The following is a 19169-nucleotide window of genomic DNA, read 5'->3' as shown; positions in this document are numbered from 1 at the left end:
TTTGTTTTTGCATAGCAAAATTTGGAACGACATAATAGTAGGGTGACGTTTTTTAGTGATTAAAACCAAGCCAATAACTCTCTATTAACATATTGATCTGAATTACACGATCTTGCAAGTTCTAAAATGCCGATTTTGCTCTTCTAATTTTGTGTAATTCACGAGAAAAAAATTCACCAGCAAAATGACTTGGTACTTAATGAATAGACTTTGTAAAGAATTGCATGCCGCATTTTATTGTATATTGTCAATTCACACGAATTTATTGGTAGGTATTAGTATCAATTGAGAAAAGGTATCCGTTAGTCCTAATACAGTCAGCAATGTTAGGATAAGAATTTGCATATTTAAGAAAGGCTTGTAAATTGTAAAAATAAATTTTACCCATAAACTGCATTGTATCCCATGGGAGCAGCGTTAGGGCAAGTACCGATTGCACTGCAATTGTTCTGACAGAAGCAGGTTGGGAACAAGAGCGTCGGGAGACACGGACAACCGACCAAATTTGTAGAGGTCATGGTATCATTAAAATACTTCCAAGAGTAGTAGTGGTCACATGTGCCTAAAGAGGTATTGCAAAAATGAGATTGGCAAACGCAAAAATTAGTCTATATCAAAAGTTATATATATTGTTACGTAGTGGATCTGACGGGGACAAGTTTGCACACCCGGGTTGACTAGAACCTCCATTCACAAAAACGTCAATGTTACCAGAGTTTGTTCGGGAGTCGCCCAATCCACCACGACCCGTGTGATAAATGTCAACCCAACCCGCGTTAGTTTTGTAAATCATGTCACTATCTGAAAGTGACAAGTAATAAAGCGGCCCAGCAGGGTCCAAGCCAGTAATTCGGTTTATCGTTTGGTTGTACAACGTCTTGCTGGAAGAACCAGCACAACCACCTATTCGATGGACAAAATCGTATGAATAAATTTAAAATCATGAGCCCATTCACTACGAAAATACCGATGTGGGATCCCAAACTGTGCCCGATAATCCATACTTGCGACTGCGAAATCCCCTTTTTAAGACTTAAGAATTGAATAAATTCAGCCACCCTTTTTCCCACTGGTGGAACGTTGAGCAACACGATTGGGTACATCGTGGTGGCAAGAAGGGCACTGAGGTCAAGGAGACCCGTGTCACCTCCCGATAGTGCACCCCAGTCCACAATTATGACATTTTTCGTGCCAGGTTTTGACAAAAATGCTAACATTTGAAACACCTGTATCAATATTAATTACGATTTTAATTAGTTATGTTTCCCATACTCGCTTTAAGATTTTGGGTCATCAGTGAGTTTGTAGAATTAGAGAGAAAGCCATCAATCAGAATAATAGTGGGAACATTAGGAATAAGATTGGAAGCTTCCAAAGAATCCGAATCGTTGTAAACTATTTCAAATGGATTATTCGTTGTTCTGTTGGTGAATCAAACCAAAAATAGAAAAATTGTTTAACAGTACTGTCTACATTACTTTCTACATAAGAATTGGAAGGTTTCTACAAACTCACGGATAATATACAAATCTGATCAGATTGACATCGGTGGATGGCAACAATTCCGGAGCAAGTGTGGTTTGTGCTATTGCCATACAAGCCAAAAAGAGGGTTGATGCCAAATAAAGGTGAAATTTCGCCATATTGTTTGTGGCGTTGCGTTGTTTTAGGTGCTTCGACCGGACGAAGTACTACGACGGATTTCTATATGACCTCTGTGATGACTTGGGAAATGCTTTTTATAAAGAAGTAAGTATTCTTATCATTGTATATGAATGATGTAAAGGTAATGCAAGTATTCATTTATGGTGTGTTGTATAACCGGATTAAATGTCTATTAAAAGGCCAATGTCAATGCAAAGTACATAATTCCAGATTTTGTACAGGTTATGCATATACGTATGTACATAATGTGGACTTTATTATTTCCACCCTGCATGAGCATGATGAGGGGGTAACGTTTTATAATGCATTATAAGTTTCAAAATACTGGGTTGATAAGCTTCATGATTCTCTGCATAGTTTTAGTCCTGCGTATTTGGCTAATCTTTAGTCCAGTCAATGCGCTTAAAATTGTACGATGTGTACATTTTTACACGTGTCTGTCGTAAAACATGAAGTTTTTAGTGTTAGTGGACAAAGACAATTAATAAATGTGATATCATACTGATACTATGTCAATTAACGGTATTACAATCTCGAGTACTTGCTTATGTTAGTACATGCTCAATATGTACATCAAATCCATATTTAAAATGGTACTTATCTATACGTACATACATACGTATGCTAAACGTAGCTGTTTTCTTAAGTTTTTAATTGACGCCAATAACAAATTTATCATACGAAACTAATTCTTATTCAATTTCCAAATTATTATTTTGAAAAAGTTATCTGATGATGGTTCAAGTATAGCATTGAAAGCATTCTAATAAATCTGCTTTCTCCTACAACTATGCCTTCCGAAATAGTTTAAATAATTAAGACTGTCCTGTGGCATTGTTTTAGTTTTGCATGGAGGTTTTATTTATTTTGGCATAAACAAGAAAAGGTTAGGAGAATTTAACAAATTATACAAAATCCTAGTCAGAAAGTAATAAAGTAAATATGCAAAGCATACAGTTGGATATCAAACCATTAGTAAATTTGGAAAATAAAAACATTATCATTAACAAGTACTAAAAACAAACGCTTTTTAGTTTTACTTTAATTTTTCAATGGAATAATTGGGGTTGGAAAGATCAGTTTCACGAGGGGATTCTTACACTCGATCAAACATGTTGTAAGCATCTTGTCCATACACACGATCCAAGCATAAATTAAGTTATCCACAGTTTTGAGGAACACCGTAAGCTCTTGTTCCTCTGTAAACTTTTCAACATAGTGATACACCTCGTCTTCACTTACACCGGGGAGTATTTCGATTGGGATTGAGACTTTAAGAGCAAACGCTTTGTCCTTGCAAAAGTAAGATGGGAGGGGTTTTATCATTGCAGAAGTAATGACATCATAATTTCCATAATCCAGAAAAACGACTTTGTACGCGTCTTTGTCTGGACAAGCCTCCAAAATTTTAGCTCTATAGTAGCGTAAATCATCTTCAATGTTTTGCCTGGCCGCGACGTAAGTTCCACTGATCAGAGATGAAGGATCCAGTTGAGGGACATTTTTCCAGTTGTTCAAAAATTGGGTCAGTTCTTCACTTACTCCATCCGCTCGATGGTCGTCACCTTCGAGCTGAATGCAAATTGAGTTATAATTTTCTATGAAAGACACAACTCCTTCATATTGAACTCCCGAAATGTATGCTGAGGGTCCACTAAATAATTCCTTCGCAAGATCCTGGTCGATCATTGGAAATTCATGGTCAACGTTTGTATAGTACTCGCAGAGGTTTGGCTTTCTTAGGCCAAAACCGTCAAGAAGTGGCGTCCCTTCTTCTGAAGCGAGGGTCACTACACACCTGGAAGGAGAGAGACGAGTATAAAGGTTAAAACGCAGTTTAAATAAAATAAATAAATCTCTACTTCCTTATCTTACTTTCGAATTTCTCGGGGATCAACGTCATCAATGAAATTTACATGACTAATGTAGCATTCCAGATTTTTTTCAATAATCAACTCTATCAATTTGCCGTTAGTTTCATCTGAAGGAAGTTTGCTCGGGTCCGCTGCCAATAGTTCAATTAAATAGCAGGGTGTGGCTGCTTCAGGAATCTCAACGAGTTCATTCGGAATTTTGAGCATCTAGAACATAATTTGTGACGATTTAATGGGGCATGAACTATGACATCAGTCAGAGTTATTAGAGTTTCTACCATTAAAACTTACGTCTTTTTCCTGAACATTGACAAAATCACCATAATCTACCAGTTTCACCAAGTATCCAACTGTCGACTTTTGAATAATTGTAGCTCGATAATCCATTCTATCCTCGCCATACGCAACAAGAACAGCATCGCCAATATCCTTTGAAAAGTCCTTCGCCTTTTAGAAAAGTACACATTATTAATAACACAAATTTAATTGAGTGATAAGAAAGTACAAATAACTTTACGTTTGTACAATGCGGTCTTCACTTCGCAGTGACTAGAGAGTAATATTACTTACCTCATTGGAAGTAGAGTCATACTTCAACAATCCAGCATCAACAGCTTCCATTATAGATGGATGCAGCTGAAGATGAACTTTGAAATTCGATCCCACTTTTGAAACCTTTGTCCCAAAGACTCCGATTTTCTGTCCAATCCAATCACTGTAATCATATCGAGGATACTTTCCAAGCATTTGTGGCCCTAAATTATGTAAAATAAATTACAATATATTAATATCTAATCCAATAGTAATATCGCACGATCTGATTTATTAGCTAATTAACTGAAGTCAATCAATACTATGTTAATGAATTGGAAATGAAAATATTTTACCTTCATCATTGGTGGCATGAGTACTCAGCGGAACAAAATCAGCTAAACCCAAATTCATAACCATTTCGAATCCAACATCCTTCTTGTCACACGTGAGCCAAACTTCAGAGACTCCACGGTCAATTAGAGAAATTGAGAACACGGATGTATTCTTCCCTTGGAACAGCGACTTGTAGTCATACTTTTTCCACTTTTCCTTTTCCTCAAATGGGACAACTTGAGCAAGTCGGCACATTAGCGAAAGCTTCGGAAGTCGCAAAAGTTCAGTTGACGACGGATATATGGAATCAGCCGAAACCAAAATATCCACTCCTGAATCCACCATATACACGTTCACGCCCTTCTCGTCAACTAAATTGACCTCTGCTCGGCGAAACTTGCTATGAAATATACAAAAATAGATTTATTATTTTATCGTAATCGTATGCTTATTAGCAATGACATAAATCCCATTCATTATCATATCATACCCATCCTCAAATTTGACAGTTACAGGAAGTCCGTCCTTCAGACAAGCAACGTCAACCGGTGCACAACCGGCAATGTTGTGCAAATGAAGATCCATTGCCTCCTTAATCTGCCTTTGAATCACCACGGAAGTCTGATCCATCACGATGATTGAAAAATTGTCTGGGCTAATAGCACTCAGCAATTTGTACGAGTACTTCCTATTGATCATCAATGGACGATCCGGATAGCACCATTCGTCCTTAAGAGTATCCAAATCCTTATCAAGCAACATCTCGGCGTAATCAGTCGTCGTACTTGTTCCTACAACAAGAAAGAAAAGAAACGGCGATATTTAACTCTAGTTACAAATTTAACTCTAGTTACTTTACCTTTTGACCTACCTACACGTATTATTTTCTTCCTTTCCCTAGCAAACCTTCCTACAAGTTTTATGTTCCTTCAATTTTTTGTCGACAGGCTCGTAAAAAGATAACTAACGCTTCGATATCAATTTTTTTTTACTAGAGGCAGTTTTCTTCTTCGGTGAGGAGAAAAGACCAAAATGGAGACTAACTTTGAGTTGGCGAAGAGTGAGGAGGCGAAGAAGATGCAGTTGGCATGTAGATTATTACAAAAATGATCACAAGGTGGCAGATGCAGTGATGGGACGCTCTGATTGACAAGAGTTACATGAATTTATGCCAACTTCTAATTTATTCATACTAATCCAGCCTTATATTTGTAGCTTAATAATTTTATGTATTATTTCAACATAATTAATTGGTCATGTGCCCCTTCTCACGATGTTCCAATCGAAAAACTGACCTCAGATTCGATATCAGCGACCCAAAAACTATAAGAATCGACATTTACCCAACGCGGACGACGTCGAAATAATTAATTGAATTATTCGTAAACAATTGTAAACACGTGAGATAAGCCGCTATAACTTATAGCGGCTTATCTCACGTGTTATAGCCTATGACATATGTATGTGTGATACCTACGTGTGTGTGATAAGTAGCTATACGCATAGCTATGACACATGTGTAGGTATACGTGTGTATGTAAGTAGTGTGATAAGCGGTTATGCGCAAGTCACCGTATAACACGTGTGGGTATGCCTGTGACTATAACATAGATAGGTATGGCAGGACTTTCACCACTTTCACCGCCCACCAAAGGGTATAAAAGGAGCTGCGTGTGAATTTTTTGTCAGTCTGCGGGCGGAGCTCGCGGGGGACGGACATGTCCCTGGGTGAGCTCCCCATTGCAGCTGCGCCCTTGGGCCGCCCTGCCTCTCTGGGGAGTCGGGCCCACCACTGGCTTCGGCCGGTGATCCGACTCTCTTCCCGTTGGAGGGGTGGTCCGGGGGAGCAACGCTGTAAGGGGAGAGCCTTACGGGAAGTCCCCCTCCAACACTCCGCCCACTAAGCAGACTCACCGGGTGGGGAGCCGGCGGGGCTTGCCAAAATGCGTGGTGGCGCTAGGCAAGTGAGGGGGGCTCTCTACCTCCAACCCTTGGGCGACCGGGCTCTTTAGCTTGCACTCCCCTTGGGGCTGGCCGGGTTCCCGAGTTCGAAGCCTTAATGGGGGCCGATTTACGGGTGCGCTCCCACCTCGTAAGGCGAGGGTAAGACGAGCCCCCATGGGGAACGCGGTTGCAGAGGCGGCGACGTGGGCAGGGTTTTCTCGGTCGGCGGGAGGTAGACGTCCGCGGACGCCTTCGGGCGCGAGTGGGGGCCCGCCCGCGTGGAGCACGAAGGGAGCGACGTCCTCGTCGTGTGCTCTGGAAACGCCCTTCTCAGGGCGGCCAACAGCTCCCCACCTGTAATGTAGGCATGGCGACAAATTTCGTCGCCATGCCATAATTGTATTTAATGGCATCATTCATTTTCTCCATGTTATTAGCATACCCCGGACAAATATTTTTTTATCCTACCCTACTCGTGTTGAGCTCAACATGAGTAGGGTAGGATAAAAAAATATTTTTCCGGGGTATGGTTATTAGGTAGGTTGCGAGTTAGCGGAAGTTCACGTAAACGCTAACGTAAACGTAAAATTTTGCTTCCCGCCACTGTTCGGCGGCGCCCATTTAAGGTTTACGTGAATTTTCTTTACGTTCACGTTATTTTGGACGTTAAATCAGCCCATTTAGCGTTCGTTTAACGTAACCACCCACGATTTACGTAAAGTTTTTTCACCATGCAAATTTAAGAAAAATGAACAACAGGCATGTATTTTTTGCGTTAATTATTGATAAATGCATTAAATATATGCTTATAATTAATTGAAGTGATATATAACTAATTGTGAAGCATTAAAACAAAAAGTAAACTGATAATTTCTCATCAAAGGATTAAAAAATGACGAGGCTTTAAGTTAAACTAACTAAATAAATCTTCTGTTGCTTCTGTAGCAGTTTGCAAATTAAGAAATTAATTAGTAATTATGTAATTTATTATAGTATTATTTATTAAAACAACGTCAAGCTTGGATGGAGGAAAGGAAGTATGGAAAGTGAATGATGTTACACAAAATGAAGAGCTGAAATAACAAAAGCATTATTTGGATTAATTAGAAACAAGTAAATTTATTGTTTATACAATACAGAAATAAAGCCTTAGTACATGGCATCTAGATTTTCTTATACACACAATTTCATGGAAAATATAAATAATGCTCAAGATCTGGCATTGCTTCACAAAAGTTATCCGAAGTTTGGCTGCCGTGATGAAAAATCCGTGACTGCAATGAGTAGGAGGAAAAGTTACATCAAGTCGACGTATCTGTGAATGAAATAATTAACTGATTTAGTAAATTGACTTGCTCTAGATTGATAAAATATGGTCCCCTTACCTGTTGGGATATGCAATCCTTAGAGTAATGCACAAAGGGTCTCCGCCGACAAGCAATCGCGCCCCGAAGTTTAACGGCGCATTTAGGTTTCAAACTTATTTTGCAAAAGCGAAAGTTAAGGAAAAAGAACTCGTTCATCATTGAGTTTAATTTAAAAATTTTAATTCTTTTAATTGATTAATTTTAATTATTTGAAGGAAGAATGTCCTCTATTTCGAAGTCGGTCAATTCAGAGAGTAAATTTACTATTTGTTTTGAAAACACTGGCATTTCAAGCTAGTTTATAATAAGATAAATTAAATAATTACAATAAGCAAAATATTGCATGAAGAATGTAAACAAACCATTAAATTCAGCGCACACGTTTACGTTCACGTTAATTCGCACACGCAAAATTCGTACACCCCGTAAACGTAAACGTTAACGCCAAATTTTACGTTTACGTTAGCGTTTACGTGAACTCCCGCTAACTCGCAACCTACCTATTTACAAGTATGATCACAAGCTAAACATTTACATAAGATCATTACTCTAGGCGTAATAAACTGCTTTCATGGAATATAATACAATAATCCTCGTTTCGATGGTAGATTATGGTGCATTAAGAGGAAAGCCAGTTTTGCATAAGAAATACGTATGTATGTATGTACACACATTTTAATGCCCAGCCTCATAGTCCCCTCGGAAGCGTAATTCAATACCTTGAATATTCATATATTGGAACTTAAATATATATTTGTGTAAATTATTAATTTGTATATTTGAACATGCATTAGGAATTATCCTAAAAAGTAAATTATTGCATAACATCTCGTCTCTTGTAGATTCTAGTCTGAATTTTAGACTAGAAAAACGACATTTGCTTCCCATTTAAATGGGCTAAATTTAGAAATATATATTCTTCTTATGCATATGTCAGGAACATGAAGATCAAGCTATACGTGCATACTTTGAAAGGTATACAAACGCACATACGTTCAATGGTATTGTAAAGTTAATCTCACAAAGTATTACAATCATATATTTAGAAATTATAATAATTTGTATTCAAAATGGCTAATACTGCTAGCTACCACCCTCTGCTAAATTGTTTGGTAAAATATTAAACAAAACGCCATTCCTCAGTATTTTTTAAAAAATAAATGACTTGAGTCTTTAAAATATTTTTCTTGCGTGTGTGACAGGTAACTCGAAATATTTTGAAACATGTTGACCGTTCCTTGAGGAAGCACCTTCGTCTTGTTTGTTCTCACTGGAATCAAGTTATTGCAACTTCATATCTCGGGAAGGATTGTGTTCTCCTTCTGGACGACGTCAATCTGGAGGAATTTATAAATTATATTGGCACATCGATGCTACCAGAGTCACAGTTTGAAAATATACGAATAAAAATTAACAGCTCATTCTCATTGGAACCTAATGTTCAAATCGTTGACGATTTTTGGCAAACTGCAAAATTTATGCGTTTTCTGTCGATGGAAATTACGACACTGTTTGCAAAGGAAAGACTTGAAAATCTCATTTTATATAATTTACCTAATTTGCAAAGTCTCAAAATCACGATTACAAAATTTTGGGACTATTGTGATGTGAACAATGACAATTGCAGAAAAATTTCGAGACCTGGCAATAAAATTTCTCCCAATTACAACCTAACCAAATTCAGCTACATAGATTTAACTTCAGTTGAAATACTTGGCTTCCAAGCCACAGAAATAAACGAATTTGATTTTCCAATAGAATTTTATGATTTTTTTAAACGGTACCCAAGAGTAAATGTAAGCAATTAATGAGCATTATATCGTCATGTAATAATAGAAACGCTTACAATAAATAAATTCCTATGTGATTACTTCTTTTCAGAGCCTAAGTTTCATAGGACTGTCTACTCGAGATGTTAGCAAACTTGCCGATTTTCTACAGACTTTGCAACAAGAGAAAGTTCACCTGAATTTGGAAATACTGGAGATTTTAGACGAGTATGCTACACATTTATTTCGTCAAAATAGTTCAAATTTCAACTGCATTTTTTCTTCGAATAGAAATATGTGTGCAACCGCACCCAACGATGACCACATAAAATCATTTTCTAAACTTGCAACGTCCCACTTTGAAAAATTGTCGCAACTTCATCTCGAGCTGACCCCTGAATTGGATCTCGTCCTACTTTATGAACTTTTAAGAAAGTTGAGAATATCATTGAAAATCTTGAAACTTCGACGGTTTCCACTAATGCATGATATGACCCCGATCACATTTACAAATACAAATTTATCTAATGTAACGTTTTTGGAAGTTTCAAATGAACTTGTGGAATCCCTTGATTTTCTTCCCCTAAATTTTCCTAAGTTGCAAACCCTTCACATAATTATGAGAGATTATCGTCATCTTGAGCCTACCTCAGTGATTCAAAATACAGTCATGAATAACTTTCCGGTGCTTAATCACGTGCAAACTCTTTTTATCGAACAACCATTACAATCCGAAGATTGCATTGAACGAATTTGTCACCTGTTTCCCAACTTGATTAGTTTGAAACTGAGAATGAATAACGCAATGATGCACGAATTGTGCAAAAGTAAACCCCAGTGTCTGGAACGACTGCATATCATATCTTGGGATGGACTGACAGACGAAGGTTTCACGGGAATCTCGGATCATTTATTAAGAAATGTGGGGTGGATGGATAACTACGAGGAATATCGTTATCAGGCTTACATTGGCGTTTTAAAATGTTAGTGATTAAAAAGACAATAACAATGATAATTGTATGCATAAGTTTATCGACCTTGTTTTTTATATGTAGCGTTAAACGAACTAATCGTCGAAATGTGGCCAGACTGCTCCAACCGTATTTCCGATGCGTCAGTTTATTTTGGGTTCCTGGATTTACCAAATCTGGCAAATTTTCTTGGAATCAGAACGCAAGTAAGTTTATCATGAATGGAAAGTTCATTTAAAAATATACATCACCATAATACAGAATATTTATTGATGCGTGCACTCAGATTACGTCAACGGCAGCGAAACGTTTCTCAAAATCGGTTCATTGGTGTCTGGAAGAGTGAAAGGTGAAAGGTGAAAGTTGACAACATTTTGCATTTGAGCAGCGTATGAAAACTCCGTGTTTTTGGACAATGACGATATACATTTACCTGCATGCATATTTATTGAAGTACTCGATCTCATTTTAGCGTGCATGAAAACATTTCCCCAATGATATTATAATGTAATACAATGAGGAAAAATAGTCTAGAATCGCAAAATTCTAGGAAATAAATTTATCAAAATGAGTACAAACAATGCTGACTTGTGTACGTTGATGTTATGGAGTTATATATAGATAGTTATATATACGTTTAGCAGATTCTGTACACTCATGTAACGTGCGTAGTATCACTTTTGGTCTAAAAATAGGTACCATCTAGATTATATGGTCACATCAAGTCTTGCGTGTTTCCGGATATGCAAGATTATCGGATCATGATCATGATATATGGGGAAATAATCGATAAAAAACATGGGTTGGATTGCATGACAAATCTTGGTTTGATGCTCTGGACTCTCATAAGGGGTCCCGTTGTACATACGCGTATTTGTAGTGGATCCAGCCAACGTCATTCGCGGTGTATGGTGTGCTATCACATGGAATCCACTCGTTCTACTTGTTGAGTGAAAGCTGAGTCACAGATGATTAAGAAGAATAAACAAGCTGCACATTATTATTACGATTTGGCCCCTCGTCCTTTTTTTCTGTGCTTTTTTCCTCCTATTTACGACGTCATTGGATGGAGTAGAGTGAAAATAATATGTGCTCAGCTATTTGGAAATGAAACGTGTCATTATTATTGGCCTTTTCTGAGGAAAGACATCATCTTGTTGGAATTTGGGAGGACATTTGTTCGAAAATGCAGGCGACCAGTACCTTTTCTCCAGGGACGTCGGTCGCCCCCACGTCCACGATTGAAATAGCTATTTCATGCAGGTAATTTAAGTGTAGTGTAAGGGAATGTAGTATCGGAAAAGGTTTTAAGAAATGTGTTTTGTATGCGTAGGAATTTGATGGACAAGGACATTTTGTCAAAGAGCGATCCAATGTCAGATTTTCATATCCGTTTAAAGTTCCTCAGATTTGACGACCACTAGTCGTATGCCGTACATCGACATTGAGTCGATGGTTTTTTTTGTTCAAAATCGCATCAAATACGATGTACGGCATACAATTTCTGCGGTTGTGGTCGTCAAGTTTGAGGAATTTCAAAAAAATTGAATAATGACGGTCTCAGGTGTGTGATATTTCATCAACCGCTAGGAAGCACTCATTGGGTGGAGTTGATGAGGACGGAGACAATCCAAAACAATTTGTGTCCTGATTTCTTCCAGAAGGTGATATTAAATGACGATTGATTTTATTTAGCGTTTTTTTCGACTAAATTTATATACAATCTTGTTACAGGTGACGATCGAGTATCGTTTTGAGGAGCAGCAGATATTGAAATTCGAAGTGTATGATATAGACAGCCCGAGCCCCAATTTGTCGGAGCATGATTTTCTGGGATTTGCGGAAACCACGGTGGCGGTAAGAAGACGATCACCACGTAAAGTATTTAATTCATAATATGGGCATAATTTTTATACTTTGACCAGTCTATCGTATCATCTGGATCAATGGGATTGTCCCTTCCACTCTTGACCAATGTGCAAGGTCTTCGAAAGGCACAAGGGACTATTATTCTCATTGCTGAGGAATTGTCATCGTTAAAGGATGAGGTACTACTAACCATCTTTTTTGGGATATATTTCATGATGGGAGAAATGCATTCTTTCTTTTCTTGTTATAGGTCACCTTAAAGTTTGGAGGAAACTCACTTGGTGAATTTTCATGCTGCATATTCCCACCCAACGTTTTCTTTACAATCTCCAAAGTTAATGAGGCATCCAAGTATGTTTTGGTACATCGAAGTGAACCAGTTGTCGGGCCGGACCCTACGTGGAAACAGATCACAATCAGCGTGCGTAGCTTGTGAGTACAAATTTTAAGATTGTTCAACCTAGTAGGAATTATTAAAGTCACTAATGGTGCATTCATGTTAAAGATGCAATGGTGACCGGGATCGTGGACTGAAGATTGAATGTTTTCAAGAAAAGTACAATGGTGCTCATAAATTGTTGGGTTCTTACGTCTCCAATCTTAATCATTTGATAAGTCTTGGTTCAGGAGGAGGGATCAAACTTCAACGTGATTCAAAGGTAATAATTCATATGTATGTCAAAATGACAAACCTTGTAAAACCATGAATTCTGATCGACTAATAGATATATGACCTTTCTATATTTTAAGGAAACCAACAGCACATTCCTTGTCTTAGGCTGTCACGTGTCGCAACTTTTCACGTTTGTGGATTACATCCAAAACGGTACAAAGATTCATTGCTGCTTTGCCATCGATTTCACATGTAAGTATTCACATGGAGTCTATTAATTTATAGTTTTGGACTGTTTAGAATAATGCTCAAAAATTTAATAGCTTCCAACGGAGACGCAAGCGACCCCACATCCCTTCATCATTTCTCAGACGGTATTACTCAACCTAACCCATATGAACAAGCTATGCAGAGTGTCGGAGATATTATTCAAGATTATGATAATACCAAAATGTTTCCTGTCTTGGGTTTCGGGTAAGACCAAACTATTTTAAACGCAACATATTTACGTAAATGTCTGTGTACAATAAGTCTATTTACGTATCTACTACCTTTAGGGCAAGAGTACCCCCAAACGGCACCGTATCACATAATTTCAAAATAACTTTGAATGAATCTCCATACTGCTATGGGATTGCAGGTGTTCTTGAAGCTTACAGGTATGTACAATAACATGACTCGTAGAAAATATCCTTGGAATAAAATAAAAAAGTTATCCCGGTTTTTAATACGTATTCTTCAATATTGTGCAGGAATTGTATCAGACTGATTCAGATGTACGGTCCAACCAACTTCAGCCCAGTGATTAATCATATTGCACGAATGGCAGCTAATTCTCGTGGGGGAGACGACTACTATGTATTACTCATTGTCACGGATGGTATTATTACTGATATGCCAAATACGAAAGAGGCCATTGTAAATGCATCTACGCTTCCCCTCTCCATCATCATTGTTGGAGGTATGTAGATGGATTTTTATTGAGAAAATGTTGCATAACGAAAAAATAACTAATAAATCCGTCTATTGAATGTAGTTGGTGGTGCCGATTTTGAAGCTATGGAAGAGCTTGACGGAGACGCCGTTCGCCTCTCGTCCAACGGCCGCTTTGCTGAACGAGACATTGTGCAATTTGTTCCGTATCGAGACGCATACACCTGGATGAATTCAACCGTGGGGCCAGGAACTAGCTCGGCTCCTTTCTACAACGGTTTGTCAAACCCATACGATCAAGGATCCTGGAATCAACAACACAGCACGACTCATAGATTGGCCCAAATCAAATTGGCACAGGAGGTATTACTTTGTCATTATATATACATATACACACTTGACTTATAAACTACCCTCTTTTTGTGATCCACAGGTGTTACAAGAAATACCGGATCAACTAACTGGCTATATGAGAAGCAAGGGGATTCGACCTAAAGCAAAAACGGCTTAAGCCATTATGAATTAAGTCTGTTGAAAACTAGTCTGAAGTAGTCTGAAATCACACCAAATTCGTATTATCGAATAAGCAGCACGGCACATTGTGTACTTTACGAGTTACCCGCAGTACCTTATTTATGGACTTCAAATTAGCTTCAATTTAGCTTCCTGGCCTACCGTGCTTTGATAAAACTATGAATTACCAATGCTTCCTGCACAAATTAATTACAAACATTTCCATTTTTAAGCAAAATTATTCTTCCAAAAACGGAAATTCCCACAAAATATTATCACTTGACACTTGCCTGTTCTTAAACTTTGATGTAGAGCCATTTGAGCTTAAGAAGAAACTTTACATTTATTTCCGTATGGGCCAAATTATTTAACTCAATATAGGGTTAACACAACGTATTAGGTTTTTGGCTCAACATTTCCACATTTCCACTATTTTACCACAAATTATATATGTACATACTACTCAATGTTTATGAATATAACCCAAGGTACAACTTAAACAATTAGTTAAAGGTAATTTATAATCATTATCATTAATTCTTCCAAATGACCAAAAATCAAAAATAAACCACAATTCCTAAAAAACCCTTGAAATATGATGTGCTTTCCATTGCTCAAGAAAATGAGAATGCAATATTTGTGTTATTCGATTTTATTGGAGACATTTTTATTATTATGATATGAGAAGACACACCTCTTTCTCTCTCGTTCTCTGTAAGTACTTGACTGTGTTATTACATATACGTTCCTCTATCAACTATGCACTAATTGTTGTAAGTTTAATTAATTACTTAATCATAATTACTCAATTATAGGATAGGATAAAAATATTTTGCAATTTCTTCATTATTGAAATGCATCTTTGATATTTTGAAATTGTCTTATTGCCAAATCCACGGGAAGATCGAAATTTATGGATGAGAGTTTATCAAGTGATCTGAGCGCATCTTCAAAACCTGTTTGTAATTAATCAACTTTTTAATGTTATTTAACAATTGTTTAATTGACCTATATGTTTGTACTTTATTGACAATTAGTTAATGGTACGTTAGGCACATACCCATTTTGTTGACGTAGCTCCATGGCTGATAATACTGCTCCATTATTTCTTGCGTTCTTACAATTAGACGAATCCAGATTACAAGTTTCTTGCAGCTACAAAAAAAATTATGATTGTTATTTTTGTATACGTACATTTTAATTGTATTTACGTTATTATCAACTTACTTTAACGCTGCACAAATAAAAGCCTTGAAATGAGACTCTGGACTCCTTTTGTAACGACTATGGCTGGATATAATGTTATCGATGGTACTCAGGAGAAGCTGTAAGTAGGCAAAATAAATTTCTTCATCCACGCATTCCATCATATTTACATACTTATAATTTATTCTATTAACCTGTTTATTTGTGATTGCTGTCGACCCAACTATTTCTAATGCGAAACTTTGTGATAATTTCCTGGCCGCGGTGGCATTATACTTTTCCCCGTTTTTAATCGAATAATACTTTAGAATTAAATCCCACGCGGTAAGAAACCCACTCCCTGCTGAACTTCGGGACGAAAAACAGTTTGCTAGGGACAAAAGACCCTGACTCTGGCCCACGTGCATGAGCCCATGCTCCAGCAGATTTCCAAGAGCGGTCGCCAAGTCTTTGCGAACTGCTGAGGTCAGGACTTGATTACAGATGACGGACACGACAGTGGACGTTTCTTCACAGTCGGACGTGTAGTCGCTGTCTGCAGGGAGATCGGACTGCAGAGCCAAATTGTAGACTCGGGCCACTGCCATTTCAAGTGCGGCTCGAAGGTCTCTGAGTAAATAATCAGGGCAAGAAGATGAAATCAGGACTACAAAGATATATCCAAAGCTAAAAATTACCCCCAATGATTGCCTTTTGGACTCTTTTTCAAGGAATTCATATCAAATTGATTACTAGAACAGCCAAACTGAGCTACGGCAAACATTTGGATGAGTGTCAACGCTTTCTTCATCATTTGTACTGTTTTTGTCCGAATCTGTGTAGAAAGCATGTAAGAACAAAGAACTCTATAAATAAATCCATCACAATTATGCTCGTATGCGTGTTTTCACCTCTTCTTCATCTTCATCCCTGTAGTGAGTACACTTTGGTTTTGAATTTGAATTACTCTCCCCACTTTCACTACCACTGCCACTTTTGGAGGATTTGGGACAGTCGCAGGTACAGGTCGCTTCGCCGTGCAAATACTGAATGAAACGTTCTAGGTCAGAGATTTGGGTTTTAAGTTGATCTACCAATTGCTCCTTCATTTTTATAGGGCCGACAAGCTATACAAAGATAAAGTGAGATACGGCTTAACATGTGATATAACAATATCTGAACCTCACCTCATCGATAGCTTGATCAACGTGTGATCTTAAGTCGTCCCCACTGACGCGTCCTAACTCGTCTACGTTGAAGTTTAATTTTTCTCGGAGTTGATCTAGACATGAGGCGAGGAAATGTAACGCTTTTTATGCAAGAACAATTCCAATCGATGAAAAAAACACAATTGTTCTCACCAACAACAATTTTATGATGTTCTAAAAGGACGCTTTGTGGAAGACCAGCATCTCCAGTTTCATACGCATATGATTCTAATTCCTCTAATTGAGTTTTTAATTGTCCAATTAAGTCCTTCTGTTGCTCTTTTTGAAGTTCGATTTTCCCCTTGATATCATCCGGGTGGCAGGATAGATTCATCGTTCCAATGTTCACGGTCGACACGGCGGAGGGGATTCCGCGGAAGGTAAATTCCTCCAGGTCACGAAGCAAGTGCTCTTTCTCCTTTACGGGGGCGGACACAATTTGCTGAATTCGGAATTGAACCTGGACAAGGAAATAAAATTTTGAAAGATGCATATACAGCGCAACTTTAAGGTGAGAATGCCATCCAAATACTTACCTGAGCAAAATGTGTCGTAAGTGCTAACAAAGCGGACGTGAGCTGCTCATGATTTTCCTTCATTTTTCTAATTTCGATCGGATCTGTCAAGTCGTCCTCGCCACTGCTGAATGCAAGGTTTAATTTCAGAAAACATTTATATTTTTTGCAAAACACAATTCAAGCAAAAAATTCGCAGTCACTCACCCAAACTTGGTTGGAGAGCTATTGTCGTACTTGTAGTCGTCATACCTCTCAATGTCAGAGTCATTAGCACCCAAGGGGGCCCATCGTTCTGGTCGAGATTTCGTGCCTTCCCAATCGTTCCATTCTTCCTCCTCCTCCAAATCTCCGTCTTCTTCCGTTGAAATTGCAAGACTTTCCAAATGCAGGGAGGAAGATGATACGACTTTTTCTCCTGGTTCTGAAGTCATGATTTGAGTCGGGTCTCTCTACCAGACAGATCTAGACAGATCTCTCTGCTCAGACTTAATTTTTTGAGCCTTGCTCGCTTACTATACCAGTCTCAAAACTATATTAAAAAACTATACTGGCCAGAACAACCCTCATGAAAACGGTCGTGGGTCCCACTGCGTAGACCAACTTTCTAGCCTATTATCGATTCCGTATTAATTCAAAGCTAGAGATTAATTATAGCGATCCAACTTCCCCCACTCGAAGGGGTCGACTATTTTCAAAACAGGAAGAGAGAAAGCACTGCTGGTAGTGAAACGAGAAGGGTTTAACGAGATGTTCTCCACACGGATGACGGATCACAAATATTGCCAGTTGGACTGAAACCAAGAATAACTTTCACCACTGCCATCACGCACATCTTCTTTCACCACCACGAGAAGAGAGACCATGACCAGAATAATGTTGCAATACTTGCTGGAGAGGAAAAATAGAGCATCACCATGTCATTCCTGAGCTGATGACGTGCTCTGGAGGAAGAAAAGTGTGTGGGAGTTCCAGAGTCGACCAGATGTACGTAAACCTTGCAGCCAATCCCAATCTTTATTTGGAACTATGCTGGTCTGCTAAAACCGTCGTTCGTTCGTTCTTCTCTGGATCGATACCTACATATTTACTATACAGCAAACCTCCAGTTCTATGGGGAAGAATTGAGTTTTCGCCATATATTGTATTTAGATGTTGTACGTAGATAGCTTCCCAACTTTGTTAGCTTAAAGTCAGTTTTCACTCTGAACGTGTCCTTTTTCTGTGTCTCTCAGGAGAACAAAGGCAGAATTTTGATGTCCTTTTAAGTAGTGAATTACTTTCTCTTGTCCTCGAGGGGCATTAAAATACGGGACGGAACATCAATGATCTCCTAACGAATCATTGTAATGCGTCTAAAAATAAATGGCCAACAAGCTTAGTCTTTCGTTATCCTCTTATGTTTGCTGACAGGAAGCCATGTCCGGGAGGAAATTTTCATTCAGGTTTTATCTAGAGTGGAGAGAGGAACGGTGGAAAAACCGCAAAACCAATGGAATAAATTTTAATACTGTCTGATACATATTTCCTTTCTGATACATCCTAATTCCTTTGTGAGAGAGAGTACAAACGTATGAAAATGATTTGGTGTTTTGCATGCATGAAAAAAGTTTGATATTTCCAAACTGTTCATCCCAATACAGAAAGATCGCTCAGAAAAATAAAGTTTTCAGGCATTCATTCATCACATCACATCGACTAAAAAGTTTAGCTTCACAAACAGATCTCTTTTCTCACTCTATTTGAAAAAGAGCTAATAAGACGACGCCTACGACCTATTCACAACAACCAGGCAGTCTAAATGCATACCCCAACTTCCCCTTGTTCCGACCAGACAACAAGAAACAGACAGTGGAAAATAGAGTTTCGCCAAGAA

General features: G+C 38.1%; 5 protein-coding genes and 1 long non-coding RNA gene across 11 annotated transcripts; 2 read left to right on the top strand and 4 right to left on the bottom strand.

Annotated features, from left to right (window-relative positions):
- Positions 1 to 204: 204 nt before the first annotated feature.
- On the bottom strand, positions 205 to 1733 carry LOC110858127 (pancreatic triacylglycerol lipase). Its single transcript, XM_022106798.2, has 6 exons — positions 1516 to 1733; positions 1273 to 1421; positions 968 to 1210; positions 637 to 903; positions 385 to 562; positions 205 to 308 (listed from the first exon to the last, which is right to left on the bottom strand). Exons 1-6 carry the CDS (start codon positions 1641 to 1643, stop codon positions 263 to 265), a joined length of 1011 nt encoding a protein of 336 aa, XP_021962490.1. The 5' UTR covers positions 1644 to 1733; the 3' UTR covers positions 205 to 262.
- A 766-nt stretch (positions 1734 to 2499) lies between these two features.
- Positions 2500 to 5478, bottom strand: LOC110858083. 3 transcript variants are annotated; one of them, XM_022106740.2, is made up of 7 exons: positions 5266 to 5478; positions 4897 to 5197; positions 4427 to 4806; positions 4110 to 4294; positions 3831 to 3986; positions 3541 to 3746; positions 2500 to 3463 (listed from the first exon to the last, which is right to left on the bottom strand). In XM_022106740.2, the coding sequence occupies exons 2-7, from the start codon at positions 5166 to 5168 to the stop codon at positions 2707 to 2709; spliced, it is 1956 nt and encodes a 651-aa protein (XP_021962432.1). In that variant the 5' UTR covers positions 5169 to 5197; positions 5266 to 5478; the 3' UTR covers positions 2500 to 2706. The 3 variants fall into 3 exon arrangements, with proteins under 3 accessions (XP_021962432.1, XP_035714483.1, XP_021962433.1); XM_035858590.1 differs by having other exon boundaries at positions 5282 to 5478; XM_022106741.2 differs by having other exon boundaries at positions 5278 to 5477.
- Positions 5479 to 7449: 1971 nt separating this feature from the next.
- On the bottom strand, positions 7450 to 8540 carry LOC118438369. Its single transcript, XR_004836726.1, has 2 exons — positions 7736 to 8540; positions 7450 to 7665 (listed from the first exon to the last, which is right to left on the bottom strand). It is a non-coding gene; the product is annotated as an uncharacterized LOC118438369 (long non-coding RNA).
- A 3-nt stretch (positions 8541 to 8543) lies between these two features.
- LOC110858132 lies at positions 8544 to 11038 on the top strand. The gene is made up of 7 exons (XM_022106804.2): positions 8544 to 8692; positions 8764 to 8829; positions 8920 to 9513; positions 9599 to 9714; positions 9778 to 10469; positions 10542 to 10663; positions 10744 to 11038. Exons 2-7 carry the CDS (start codon positions 8788 to 8790, stop codon positions 10801 to 10803), a joined length of 1626 nt encoding a protein of 541 aa, XP_021962496.1. The 5' UTR covers positions 8544 to 8692; positions 8764 to 8787; the 3' UTR covers positions 10804 to 11038.
- A 351-nt stretch (positions 11039 to 11389) lies between these two features.
- On the top strand, positions 11390 to 15647 carry LOC110858169 (copine-8). Its single transcript, XM_022106849.2, has 13 exons — positions 11390 to 11720; positions 11791 to 11832; positions 12022 to 12121; positions 12192 to 12314; positions 12383 to 12505; positions 12577 to 12758; positions 12832 to 12985; positions 13077 to 13191; positions 13263 to 13413; positions 13497 to 13598; positions 13692 to 13900; positions 13976 to 14235; positions 14306 to 15647. Exons 1-13 carry the CDS (start codon positions 11644 to 11646, stop codon positions 14381 to 14383), a joined length of 1716 nt encoding a protein of 571 aa, XP_021962541.1. The 5' UTR covers positions 11390 to 11643; the 3' UTR covers positions 14384 to 15647.
- Positions 15022 to 18800, bottom strand: LOC110858168 (RUN domain-containing protein 1). 4 transcript variants are annotated; one of them, XM_035858384.1, is made up of 10 exons: positions 17501 to 18800; positions 17315 to 17420; positions 16932 to 17238; positions 16758 to 16852; positions 16482 to 16697; positions 16269 to 16405; positions 15786 to 16200; positions 15613 to 15710; positions 15446 to 15540; positions 15022 to 15341 (listed from the first exon to the last, which is right to left on the bottom strand). In XM_035858384.1, exons 1-10 carry the CDS (start codon positions 17725 to 17727, stop codon positions 15232 to 15234), a joined length of 1806 nt encoding a protein of 601 aa, XP_035714277.1. In that variant the 5' UTR covers positions 17728 to 18800; the 3' UTR covers positions 15022 to 15231. The 4 variants fall into 4 exon arrangements, with proteins under 4 accessions (XP_035714277.1, XP_035714278.1, XP_035714279.1 ...); XM_035858385.1 differs by having other exon boundaries at positions 17546 to 18798; XM_035858386.1 differs by having other exon boundaries at positions 17315 to 17417; positions 17546 to 18738.
- Positions 18801 to 19169: the final 369 nt, after the last annotated feature.

The sequence above is a fragment of the Folsomia candida genome, unplaced genomic scaffold (assembly GCF_002217175.1).
Source record: "Folsomia candida strain VU population unplaced genomic scaffold, ASM221717v1 Fcan01_Sc020, whole genome shotgun sequence".
Lineage (NCBI taxonomy): Eukaryota > Metazoa > Arthropoda > Collembola > Entomobryomorpha > Isotomidae > Folsomia > Folsomia candida.
Note: the sequence above shows the minus strand (reverse complement) of the source record. Positions and strands in the feature narration are given on the sequence as shown.

What these genes read in the sequence shown, in the direction of transcription:
- LOC110858169 (XM_022106849.2), top strand. Translation starts at nt 11,644, where the DNA reads ATGCAGGCGACCAGTACCTTTTCTCCAGGGACGTCGGTCGCCCCCACG. An exon ending in TTGTCAAAGAGCGATCCAAT is followed by an intron (nt 11,833 to 12,021) that starts GTCAGATTTTCA and finishes TGACGGTCTCAG; the next exon opens with GTGTGTGATATTTCATCAAC. An exon ending in TTTCCTGTCTTGGGTTTCGG is followed by an intron (nt 13,414 to 13,496) that starts GTAAGACCAAAC and finishes TACTACCTTTAG; the next exon opens with GGCAAGAGTACCCCCAAACG.
- LOC110858132 (XM_022106804.2), top strand. Translation starts at nt 8,788, where the DNA reads ATGGCTAATACTGCTAGCTACCACCCTCTGCTAAATTGTTTG. An exon ending in TTACATTGGCGTTTTAAAAT is followed by an intron (nt 10,470 to 10,541) that starts GTTAGTGATTAA and finishes TTTTATATGTAG; the next exon opens with CGTTAAACGAACTAATCGTC. An exon ending in TTCTTGGAATCAGAACGCAA is followed by an intron (nt 10,664 to 10,743) that starts GTAAGTTTATCA and finishes GCGTGCACTCAG; the next exon opens with ATTACGTCAACGGCAGCGAA.
- LOC110858083 (XM_022106740.2), bottom strand. Translation starts at nt 5,168, where the DNA reads ATGTTGCTTGATAAGGATTTGGATACTCTTAAGGACGAATGGTGCTAT. An exon ending in ATGACTCTACTTCCAATGAG is followed by an intron (nt 3,987 to 4,109) that starts GTAAGTAATATT and finishes CTTTTCTAAAAG; the next exon opens with GCGAAGGACTTTTCAAAGGA. An exon ending in GATCCCCGAGAAATTCGAAA is followed by an intron (nt 3,464 to 3,540) that starts GTAAGATAAGGA and finishes CTCTCCTTCCAG; the next exon opens with GTGTGTAGTGACCCTCGCTT.
- LOC110858127 (XM_022106798.2), bottom strand. Translation starts at nt 1,643, where the DNA reads ATGGCGAAATTTCACCTTTATTTGGCATCAACCCTCTTTTTGGCTTGT. An exon ending in ATCAGATTTGTATATTATCC is followed by an intron (nt 1,422 to 1,515) that starts GTGAGTTTGTAG and finishes ATTCACCAACAG; the next exon opens with AACAACGAATAATCCATTTG. An exon ending in CAGTTTGGGATCCCACATCG is followed by an intron (nt 904 to 967) that starts GTATTTTCGTAG and finishes TCCATCGAATAG; the next exon opens with GTGGTTGTGCTGGTTCTTCC.
- LOC110858168 (XM_035858384.1), bottom strand. Translation starts at nt 17,727, where the DNA reads ATGACTTCAGAACCAGGAGAAAAAGTCGTATCATCTTCCTCCCTGCAT. An exon ending in TTTATTTGTGCAGCGTTAAA is followed by an intron (nt 15,541 to 15,612) that starts GTAAGTTGATAA and finishes TTTTTTTTGTAG; the next exon opens with CTGCAAGAAACTTGTAATCT. An exon ending in GAGCTACGTCAACAAAATGG is followed by an intron (nt 15,342 to 15,445) that starts GTATGTGCCTAA and finishes AATTACAAACAG; the next exon opens with GTTTTGAAGATGCGCTCAGA.